The 12187-nt window shown below is 45.5% G+C and overlaps 1 protein-coding gene across 1 annotated transcript in view; it reads left to right on the forward strand.

Annotated features, from left to right (window-relative positions):
• Positions 1-12187, forward strand: part of LOC115472003 (vitamin D3 hydroxylase-associated protein-like) — an 85126-nt gene that overhangs the window by 44695 nt on the left and 28244 nt on the right. Inside the window, exons 5-6 of the mRNA XM_030206028.1 lie at positions 3891-4097; positions 8114-8154. Of these exons, the coding sequence (XP_030061888.1) occupies positions 3891-4097; positions 8114-8154 (248 nt within the window). The remainder of the gene's footprint in view (positions 1-3890; positions 4098-8113; positions 8155-12187) is intronic.

The following is a 12187-nucleotide window of genomic DNA, read 5'->3' on the forward strand; positions in this document are numbered from 1 at the left end:
CAAAAGTAGGATGGGGGGGGGAAGGGGAAAACCAGACTCTCACTCTGTCAAACACACTGTAGCTCTCTGAAAACTCTGTCTCTCTCACTCACTGTGTCCAACATACGCACTCGCACACACTCATTCTGAAACACACACACTCACTCACAGATACACAAGCACTCAATCTCTCTCTCACAATCGCACAGTCACTCTCTCTCTCTCTCACACACAGTCACTCTAACATACACACTACGAGGAAAACCTGGCTAGCGCCCGTTTCATTTGTTTCCGAAACGGGCCTTTTTTACTAGTTCTTACAGAAAGTTACAAGCTGGAGTTATCCTGCCCAGTCGCTCCTCTCTTCTTGTAGTCTCCTTGTTGAAAGGGAACCAAAGGCGGTCGAGGTTCAGGCCACTGTAGATTCCTTGCTGGTGCTCTGGGCAATTATTCCAGTTCCCAAGGCTGAACCAAGGACAAGGCAGATACTCCATCTACTTAATTGTTCAAAAGAAGGAAAGTACCTTTCGTCTGGTCTTAGATCTGCAAGGTCTAAACCACTGCCTCCGAGTTTCCTGCTTCTGTATGGAAATGCTAAGAGCAGTCATAGTCTTAGTTCAAGTTGGAGAATTTCTCACCACCCTTGATTTCAAGGAGACATACTTGCATATACCAATATAGCCACCGCATCAGAGGTTTCTACGTTTTGTGGTGCTGGGCTGTCACTTCCAGATCAGGGCTTTGCCCTTTGCTCTTGCCACAGTACCAAGAACATTTACCATGGTTAGGGTGGTGATGGCGGCCTTCCTTCTGCACCAGGTAATCAGAGTTCACCCCTATCTTGACGACTTGCTCATTCATGCATCGTCCTATTCGGACAGCATGGTGGCGATGGACAAAGTTGTCTGTCTTCTGCAGTCATTGGATTGGGTGATACATTTTGAGAAGAGCAGACTAACTTCATCAAAGATGCTGGAGTATCTGGGCATTCTATTCGACACAGCAAGGGAGACGATGTTCCTCACAGAATGCAGTTGGTTGAAGCTGGTTCAACAGATTTTTTTTTCTCTTCAGACAAGGCAGGCCCAGCGTCTGGGACTATATTCAGGTTCTGGGGACAATGACCACGATGATGGAAGTGGTGCCATGGGCAAGGACTCATATGCGGCCATTACAGGAATCTCTTCTCAGCTGCTGGTTTCCGGTGTCAAAGAAGTGCGACCTTCATCTTCCTTGGATGCTGGCTGCCAGATGGAGTATGCAGTGGTGGTTGTCGCCCAGGAGCTCCTTTTCTGATAACAAAATGGGAGGTGGTGAAAATGGATGCCAGCAAGTTGGGTTGGGGAGCTGATTACAAGTTCCATCTGGCACAGGGTACCTGGACGGAACAGGAGTCTCAGTGGTCAATAAATCGCTTGGAACTCAGGGCAGTGTGGAATGTCTTAAGTGACTTTGCTCCCTTTTTGGTTGGGACCCTGGTCTGAGTTTCTCCGACTACGCGATGGTGGTGGTTTATAACAACAAACAAGGTGGGACCCACAGCTGTCCGATGGTGATGGAGGCGGCCTCCCTCATGAGTTGGGCAGAGAAAAATCTCTGCTTGTTGACAGCTCACATCGCTGCCTGGAATGTGGAGGCGGACTTTCTCAGCAGGCACTCCTTGGACCCGGGAGAATGGGAACTACCCAGCTAGGGCAATGAAAAGAAATGCCAAAGTGCCTAATTTCTTCAGGTGTGGTGAGGGATATTCAAAGTTGGGGTTTTTTTTGAGGTATTGGGGTAGAAAGTTGGAGGGTTGATGGGCTAGGGTTTGTCATATTATTTTTCATGGATTGGGATGTGAGTGTTTTGTACAGGATTTGGAGGGGAAGGTATTCCAGTTATTTTGAGTCAAGGGAGGTATGTAAGTGGGGATGGATGGTATTATGGTTATTTATTCTTAGAGGGGAGATAGTGAACTTGAAAGTCTTTGGCATTGGGTGGTGCATTGGGTAAATGTCTCCTGTCGTCCCCCTTCTCCCCCACTGCTAACTCCCGGCTCCGTTCCTTCTATCTCGCTGCTCCCTATGCCTGGAATAGACTCCCTGAGCCAGTATGTCAGGCTCAGTCTCTGGTTGTCTTCAAGTCTAGGCTTAAAGCCCACCTCTTTGCTACTGCTTTCGACTCCTAACCATGACTCTCTTACTCAACACCCTCACTTATCACCCCTACCACTGCAATTTCCCCACCCCTAGCTGTCTGTTCGTCTGTCCAATTTAGATTGTAAGCTCTGTAGAGCAGGGACTGTCTTTTCATGTTAATTTGTACAGCGCTGCGTAAGTCTAGTAGCGCTATAGAAATGTTTAATAGTAGTAGTAGTATGAAGGGATTGGCATGGGGTTGGGAAGCAATGAGAAAGAAAATGAGGTAACTGAAGAAGGGAGTTCCATTGTTCCATGATTTATTGTGTTGCTGTTTCCCTCTGATCTGCCCATTTTGCAATCTACCAGATCCTACTGTAGCCCATTTAGATATAGAGAAACTGGTCAGAAGATGTGTAGTCTTGGAAACTACAGCCAGTTCTTGTTTTGGTAAGCTCCCCTTGCATAGCAGAGATTTGTAGACAGATGGGGCAAGTTCTAAGACTCCACATGGTTTGCCCTATGCTGATGGCACCACAGCTATTGCACCGAATGAAACTCATGTTGCCTGGATGGAATGAGATAGTACATCTGAACTATGATAATGAATACCAATCAGCTAGGAATATGCAATTAGAGCTGTTTCTAAATCTGGCCTTAAAACCAACTCTGTAAGGGTTCACCTCATTGCAATTGGTGCTTACAATCACCATGTGGAAGGTAAGCCCACCTCTGCTCAGCCTTTACTTGTTTGCTTCATGAGGGACTTGTTACTCAAATCTCCCATCAAGCCCCCTACACTGTCATGGGATCTCAATGTTTTCCTTACCCAGCTGATGACAGCTTCTTTCGAGCCGTTTGACACTTGTCATATGAAGTATTTGTCATGGAAGGTATTGTTTTTGGTGGCGGAATTAGAAAAGGTTCAAAGAACAGCGACCAAAATGACAAAGGGAATGGAGCTCCTCTCGTTTGAGGAAAGGCTAAAGAGGTTAGGGCTCTTCAGTTTGGAAAAGAGATGGATGAGGGGGAGATATGATGGAGGTCTACAAAATCCTGAGTGGTATAGAATGAGTAGAAGTAAATCGATTTTTTTTTTTACTCGTTCCAAAAATACAAAGACTAGGGGACACTCGAGGAAGTTACATGGAAATACTTAAAACAAATAGGAGGAAATATTTTTTCACTCAACGATTAGTTAAGCTCTGGAACTCTTTGCTGGAGGATTTGGTAATGGGTTTAAAAAAGGTTTGGATAAATTCCTGGAGGAAAAGTCTATAGACTGCTATTGAGACAGACATGGAAAAGCAACTGCTTGCCCTGGGATTTGTAGTATGGAATGTTGCCATGATTTGGGTTTCTGCCAGATACTTGTGACCTGGCTTGGCCACTGTTTGGAAAACAGGATACTGGGCTAGATGGACCATTGGCCTGACCCAGTATGGCTACTCTTATGTTCTTAACCCAAGTCATCAGGATCAAAGCTTACTGTACTAACCATTAGGCTACTCCTCCACTCCACTGATTCCCTGCAGTATTGTCTACCGTGTTAACAGAATTATCCACATGTAATAAACAACCTGTACATGTCTAGTCTGCATCTGTCCTCTAAACGCTGGTGCTATAAAACACAGATTTCCAAGTGTAGTACAACTGTCTAAGCATTGTTGAGCTTAATATTTAATACGAATTGTCATAAGCCTTTCAAGAACTTATAATGCAAAAATATTTTGAGGCCTAGTAATTAATTACCGTCCATAATGACTAACTTGTTCTTTTAATCTTATTTAGCTTTGACTGCAGCAACCCCATTTTTGGGCAAACCCTAAATCCCCATAACCACACGAAGACTCCTGGCGGTTCTTCAGGAGGAGAGGGGGCGCTGATTGGAGGTGGGGGTGCCATCTTAGGTTTTGGCTCTGATATTGCTGGAAGCATCCGTGTACCTTCCAGCTTCTGTGGGATTTGTGGGATCAAGCCAACAGAAGGTAGACTCAGGTAAGTACTGCGATCCACTTTTTTTTTTTCAACAACATCTTTCCATGGATACCTGATGGCTTCTTCTCCCTTAGAATAAGCTGAGACAGCCCTGTATTTTTCCATTGGCTGTGGCATGGAGACCTGATTCTAATACCCTTAAGAAAAGCAGCAATCTCTTGCCTTTCCTGTAGTAGGGTAAAACCAGAACTGGCTGAGCTTCTGCATGCACCATAGTAACATAGTAGATGACGGCAGAAAAAGACCTACACAGTCCATCCAGTCTGCCCAAGAAATATGCCACTTTTTTGTGTATACCTTACCTTGATTTGTACCTGTCTTTTTCAGGGCACAGACCGTACAAGTCTGCCCAGCACTATCCCCGCCTCCCACCATCAGCTCTGGCACAGACCGTATAAGTCTGCCAAGCACTATCCCCACCTCCCAACCACCAGCCCCGCCTCCCACTACCGGCTCTGTTATCCAATCTCGGCTAAGTCATTCAGTAGCTCCAACAGATTTATCGCTCTTTCTATGACTTGAAAACTTGAACACTGAACAAACTGATCTTTAAATTTTGCCTAAGAAATTTCATACAAGAGAGAAATAAGATCAAAAAGCTACACCTGCCGTAGAAGCACAGAGGCTGGGAAGGGGCAGATGACTCTGGTTGTACTCTGTAGTATGTATAGGAGAGGATTAAGTGTCGATTCCCTCTTCTGATGCTCAAAAAAGAACTAGAACATAGCAGTGGTACCAAAATATCTGGACCTTATGTTGCAAAGTGAAGACATACCAAACACGTAAGCTATGAGCTGACTTCCTCGATACTTATATAACCCCTGTTTCAAGCCTTGGAGGATAAGGAAGCTGCAAGGCCATAATGCGTCCTGTAGGGCTCCCCGGCTTCCACCAACAGGGGACAAGTCTCTTGCTTCAGGGCTGTTAGGGCTAGGAACATACTCTTCTAGTCTTGGAAGAAAAGATAACTTCAAACCGGATTGTGGTGTTCCAGAATGAAAAGAGTTTACTGAGAAACTGGCTGAATAGCAAGGATTTCTTTCAGTCACTTAAACAGTTACGTATATTGAAAGGGCCTCCGTTGACTTTTAGGTCCCCATTAGGCTAATCTAGGGAACTATCTGTGACTCTCTTGGGTTTCCCTGATCTGTCCTTGGGTGTCTCCTGCCCTTCTGAATTCCTTTTGGATGAGCACAATAGCAATCCCTGTTTCACTCTGGTAGGCTTTCTTTTCAGTTTTCACTGGTAGCAACACCTCTGGAGACCACGCTCCTGGGTAACAGAATGTCTACCAGTTCCATAAACTCTGGAACTTGTCCTTTGTGCCTCTCTACTTCATCAAAATTCACTGGTGAGGATACATCCCAGTAAATCAAGGAAATAATCCCTGTCAATAGCACTGTTACCTTGAAGTTCTTCACAGCCATTGTAGACACAACTCCTCTAGATATTCAGCAGCTTCAAACTTGAGCCCTAGATGTCTGAAGAAGACAAAACCCAAAAAACATTTTGTGCTCTTAATTTAATATATGTAACTTGGGTTTATGTTTGTTTCCTAAGTGGCCACCTAGCATGTACCCAGAGCAGTGGGAACCCAGTACTTAAACAGAATGTATTGGTCGCTGGAACCGGGGCATGGATTGGCTTACATCAGGAGGCCAAAATAAGCAGTTTTCTCAAACGTTTCCCTACTCCAATCACTCAAAAACTCAGCGAACTCCAAAGAGGTTGCTCTGAATCAATTCTTTACTAAAGCCAATTAATGGCAATTCACAGTTCAGGGTGGCAGAGTCGACAAGTACAATGGCAAAGGCAGCTGTAGCAATCAACATGTATACAATGCCTTCAAAGCATTTGGCTTCCACTCCATTCTCTGACAAAGTCATTTCTTCTTAGCTCCTAGTTCCTACTACTGATGAACACAGTTCCTGTACTCCAAGACACTTGCCTCATTGGGTAGCAGTGCAGGATAGCTCAGTAAAGATGTCACCTACAGTTTAGATGTTAAACCCTATGAGGCCTGGGGACTCTGAGACTCAGGTCCAGAGTTCTCACTTGAGATCAGCTGAGGTATGCTTTGGTCCTCAGGAACCCTGCAGATGTTGTAAGGAACTGGTGTTCTAGTCTTCAGTGCCTTTGCATTGCCAATGCCTCCGCAGTGCCTTAGGTCCCGAGGTGAGTGTGCTGTTTGCACAGTTAGCTTTCCTTGTCTTTTCTTGTGGGCTTCCAGCTCTTCTGTTTTGCTAGTTACTATCACCTGTGGGCCTTGCCTTCTGGCTCAGGGTATTATTGCTCGTAGGCTTCCAGCTCTTCTGTGTCTATTGTTCTGTGGGCTTCCAGTTCTTCAGCCCAGTGATGATCCTGAACCACCAGTAGATGGGATGAAATCTAGGTCACCTTGCTGTAATAGATACACAGATAGACCAGCCTCTCCTCCTCAGGAACTCAAGAGGGTGCTGAGGGTTTCCCATTCCCTTTGCTATCCAGTAGAGCAGGGGCTTAAGTCACTTTCTGACTTTTAGGTATTCTTGACTACTCCTTTGACAATATGTACTGGCTTGGGTAGCACAGCACCAGTCTGAATAATGTCTGGCTTATGAGGCTAAGGCTTAGGCTTGAAGGCTCTCTCCTTATGATTAAAGTCAGAAACTGGGAAGGATTAGGAACTTAGGATAAGATTTCAACTGTGAATCAAGGTTTTATAGTCAGGAATTTCATTCCATCTCCAATTCCTCCCTCTGATTACAATATCTCCCTCTTTCTTGAAGAGGCCAGAATGTCCAGCTGGTCAGATGTTATTCAGCCTGTGTACTTCTGAGGTCAGATGAGGTGAAATTCTGTTGGTTTATGTAATGCCTCTGTGAACCTAAGCAGGCGTCCTTACTGTCAAATTATCAGCTGCTTTTCGTATAAAAATGTATATTCTCTTGATTTTATTTCTTTTCCTGACCTCCCGGTACTACCCGCTAAGGTATTTTACATTATAATTCTCCACTAAACACTTATCATACGATATCCGTGGTGGAGACTTGTTTCCTAGTAAGGGATACAAAGCAACATACGCATTCAGTTTTTCCTATATAAGCACACAACTATGGAACACACTACCAAAAGACCTGAAATCCTCAAACAACCACATAAACTTCCGAAAAAAAAACCTAAAAACACACCTTTTTAGAAAAGCATACCCCAGAGAATCAACATAAACACCCGGCCACAGAAACACAACATCACTAAAACACGACATGGACATAACACAAAACCTTCCGTTGCTCGATCCCCTTCTGTGGTTAAACCACACTAGCCTCATTTTAACCATTCTATCACCTTGTATTTGTTAACACCGGAGTTCGTAATCACCTCTCTGGAACTATGTAAGTCACATTGAGCCTACAAAGGTTACAAATAAAATAAATAAATAAAATAAAAAATACTTGTACCTTTAGTCTGAGCAAGGATTGCTTGTAGAGTCAAAGGGCCGGTGGTGTGGATACATCATGACGAGTTGAGCCCGGGGCCCTTTTACTCTTTAATAACTAATGAGGCGATTTTGCGATAAAAATATTTTACCCATTTTGCTTTTAGGGAAGGCAATATGTGAAGGCATTTCTATACATAAAGAGGTTTCATACGCAGAAATGCGATCTCTGAAAATTGCTCACCCTATTTGCAGGTAAGCTTCCATGCATACACGCAGTACACGCCAAAGTTTATCCACACGTTAGGAAGTAGACTTGTGCGGATTCGTTTTGGTTTTCCCAGAGTATGTGCATAAGTTGATACGGTGCAGATTTGTGTGACTTAGGGGGTCTTTTATTAAAGCTTAGCTCGAGTTATCTGCAGCAGGGTCCATTGGAATAAAATGGGCCCTGCTGCAGATAACTCGAGCTAAGCTTTAGTAAAAGACCCCCCTCAATGTTCAAAAGCATCCACAGACTTGGCAGACGTGTATTGTTGGAAAGCTGTCTCCTCATCTATTATATGACCCTTATCTTTTGATTGTGTCTTTTCTGCAGCTTCTCTGGCATTGTTTCTCCAACATATGGCATAAAATCAGGTAAATTGATGATGTGCTTATATCTAATCAGCTTTTTTTTGCCTGTAGTGTTGAAATGTACAACAGAGAGAGAACTCACGGCTGAGAGATGGTCTTTGGATATCAGACGCTCTCATTGTTAGTTATTTCCATGGTTGGTTGGTTGGTTGATTTTTTTTTTTTTTTGCCCCTTTTCAGTGCGTGGCTCTTCTGGCTCTGATCTCGGTTGAGGTTATGATGTCAAGAGCCTTCATTCACATCTACCCAGGCCCTTCCCACCAGTTCCTCCACCTGCCCTTCCTGTCTTATTGAAAATCTTTGTCCAGGGGCCAGAGTCCCTAAAACCCTCCAGAATCCAATGTCTACCCCCTGAATCTGGACAGTAGGTGTCATTGTTGTGTGTGGTCTCAAGGACTGTGAATGCTGCATCTTTCCTATCTGCTCTGTGACAGGCAGATGAGCAGGAGGCAGGCTCAGGAACCAAACCTTGATTTTCAGAATACCACTATATACCACTAGTGCTGAGCCTGTGGATCACTTCACGCAAAAGAGTAGTGAGATCAGCAAGGAAGACAGAGATACAGTGGGAAAACTTTATTACCCGACACGACACCATGTTTTGGCAAAGTGCCTGCATCAGGGGTCTTGATAGAAAGATGCTCAGTGCGGAAAAAACTCAACACAGGTAATCACTATGAAAACAGTAGAGCTACTGCACTGAGCGTCTTTCTAAAGACAGCCAGTTCTTATTTTATCATCCTCACTTTAATATTCCCTTATCTCTTGTTTGTCCTGTTTGTCTGCCCTAATTAGATTGCAAGCTCTGTAGAGCAGGGACTGTCTCTTCATGTTCAAGTGTACAGTGCTGCATATGTCTAGTAGCGCTATAGAAATGATAAGTAGTAGTAGTCTTTGGAATTCCGGAATCTTGATATTCATTGGAATTCTGCACAGAATGTTGCTACTCTTTGGGATTCCAGAATCTTGGTACTATTGTCCTGTTTGTCTGTCCTAATTAGATTGTAAGCTCTGTCGAGCAGGGACTGTCTCTTCATGTTCAAGTGTACTGCGTACGTCTAGTAGTGCTATAGAAATAAGTAGTAGTAGTAGTAGTAGAACCCTCAAGTCTATCAACATTCATATCAAGACCCCTGAGGCAGGCACTTTGCCGAAACACGGTGCTGTGTCGGGTAATAAAGTTTTTCCACTGTATCTCCGTCTTCCTGATGTTATTGGAGGTGCCTTACTGGTCTCACTACTCTTTTGCCATCCAATAGGTCAAGAGAGGTTGAAATGAATATGGTCTACAAATGTAAATGGACAAAACCAAGCAATTAGTACAGTACACAATTAAGAATTAGGCAGCTCAAAATAAAATAAAATAGTATTCATAGGTGAACTATATACAAGTTCAGAAAAATACCGTTCTCTTTCACAAATTGAAAAGGTATCTAAAAGATAACACTAGCCGCCAGTATGGTGCATATATAGACAAGTTGAAATAGAAGCATCATATAAAGTAGGGACCAAATGTTTATTGATTTACATATGTGGGACTATATGAACATATAAAATTACCAATCGTGTTATATAGTGTAAAAGCCAATTGTCACAAAATGCCTAGCCATCCACCGGGGGCTACCCCGCGGCCACTTAGAGGGTCTATCCCCAGCACAGCTCAGGTCCATCTGCACCTGCCGCTTGTGCTCTACACTGGTATCCTTCTCGCACCAAATGGGTCCCAACAGCCTCTGGGCGAGTCTCCTGCTCTCAAATTATCCCTAGTGATTCCTAGGTTACTGAGGCCATACTCTCAGTGGTCCTACAGTTCCTAGAAAGCACCCACAGACCCAACACACAAACCACCAGGATTATTAGTCAGTCCAGACAAGCAGAGGCAATAAGGTAAAAATGTTTATTGTCATGAAAAATTGGAACAATGAACAAAAAAGGTGCAATCAGCAAACAATAACAGGTAACTGAAATATGGATCTATTATAACACTATCTAAACATTTGTTTACTATCTAAATAGTACCTGGGGAGATCAGGACATATAGCTGCTCACAGGATATCTCTCTATATAAAACGCACCTCCAACGTTCTGAAGCCTCTGTTAGCCAACATTCTAAGTGAAGGGGGTGAGATCGCATTGTGTCTGCCCCGCCCACGCGTCAAACGTGATGACGTCGAGGGCGGAGCAATGACACTCAACCAATCGCAACGCTCGGCAGCGAAGCGTCAGGGAAGGAGGCGGCGCTCTCGACGTCTAGCCTTCCCTTCGCTGTGTTCCGCCTTCTTCTGACGTCAAGGATGACGTCAAAAGAAGGCGGAACACAGCGAAGGGAAACCTAGACGTCGGGAGCACCGCCTCCTTCCCTGATGCTTCGCTGCCGGAACCGCCACGGAGGTAAATTTAAAAACAAGAAAAAAAAAAAAAACCCATGTTGGGGGGAGAGAAGAGAGTGGCCACTAAAGTACAACAATGGGAGCGGGAGGGCAAGGGAGGAACGACAGCATGGATGCGAAGGGGGGGGGGGGGGGGGGGAGAAGAGGGCGGCCCAGGCTGGGACATGGGAGAGAGAGGAGCATGGATGCGAGGGGGGGTCATGGAAGGGAGACAGGGGACTTGCTGGAAAAGGATGAATGGAGGCGGCAGGGGACAGAGGAGCATGGATGGCCATGGATTGGGAGGGCAGGGCTCAGGGAGAGAGGGCAATTGCTGGAAAGGGATGAATGGAGGGGGCAGGGGACAGAGGAGCATGGATGGGCATGGATTGGGAGGGCAGGACTCAGAGAGAGAGGGAAATTGCTGGATAGGGATGAATAGAGGGGACAGATGGGCATGGATGGATATGGATTGCAGTGCAGGCCTCAGGGAGAGAGGGCAATTGCTGGATAGGGAAAAATGGAGGGGCCAGGTGACAGATGAGCATGGATGGGCATGGATTGGAAGGGCAGGACTCAGGGAGAGGGGAATTGCTGGATAGGGATGAATGGAGGGGACAGATGGGCATGGATGGATATGGATTGCAGGGCAGGCCTCAGGCAGAGAGGGGAAATGCTGGATAGGGAAAAATGGAGGGGCCAGGTGACAGATGAGCATGGATGGGCATGGATTGGAAGGGCAGGACTCAGGGAGAGGGGAATTGCTGGATAGGGATGAATGGAGGAGACAGATGGGCATGGATGGATATGGATTGCAGGGCAGGCCTCAGGCACAGAGGGAAAATGCTGGATAGGAAAAAATGGAGGGGCCAGGTGACAGATGAGCATGGATGGGCATGGATTGGAAGGGCAGGACTCAGGGAGAGGGGAATTGCTGGATAGGGATGAATGGAGGGGACAGATGGCCATGGATGCATATGGATTGCAGGGCAGGCCTCAGGCAGACAGGGGAATTGTGGATAGGGATGAATGGAGGAGCCAGGTGACAGAGGTGCATGGATTGGAAGGGCAGGACTCAGGGAGAGGGGAATTGCTGGATAGGGATGAATGGAGGGGACAGATGGCCATGGATGGATATGGATTGCAGGCCAGGCCTCAGGCAGAGAGGGGAAATGCTGGATAGGGAAAAATGGAGGGGCCAGGTGACAAAGGAGCATGGATGGGCACGGATTGGAAGGGCAGGACTCAGGGAGAGAGGAATTGCTGGATAGGGATGAATGGAGGGGACAGATGGCCATGGATGCATATGGATTGCAGGGCAGGCCTCAGGGAGACAGCGGAATTGCTGGATAGGGATGAATGGAGGGGCCAGGTGACAGAGGAGCATGGATTGGACTCACACTTTCACTCTAACTCTCAAACACTCACTCACACATACACTCTCCCAAACATACACACTCCGAGGAAAACCTTGCTAGCGCCCGTTTCATTTGTGTCAGAAACGGGCCTTTTTAACTAGTCAAATATAACTGTTCACAGGGCCTCAGCAAAGAGATCCTTCTTTCTTTTCTCCCTGGCTAAGACTGGGAAAAAAAAGCCAGTACATTCTAGATGAATTGAGGTCCTGGGTTAATCAGAGCCCGGAACAACATTTTAAAAGTAGTTGG

This window comes from Microcaecilia unicolor, chromosome 6, assembly GCF_901765095.1.
Source record: "Microcaecilia unicolor chromosome 6, aMicUni1.1, whole genome shotgun sequence".
NCBI lineage: Eukaryota > Metazoa > Chordata > Amphibia > Gymnophiona > Siphonopidae > Microcaecilia > Microcaecilia unicolor.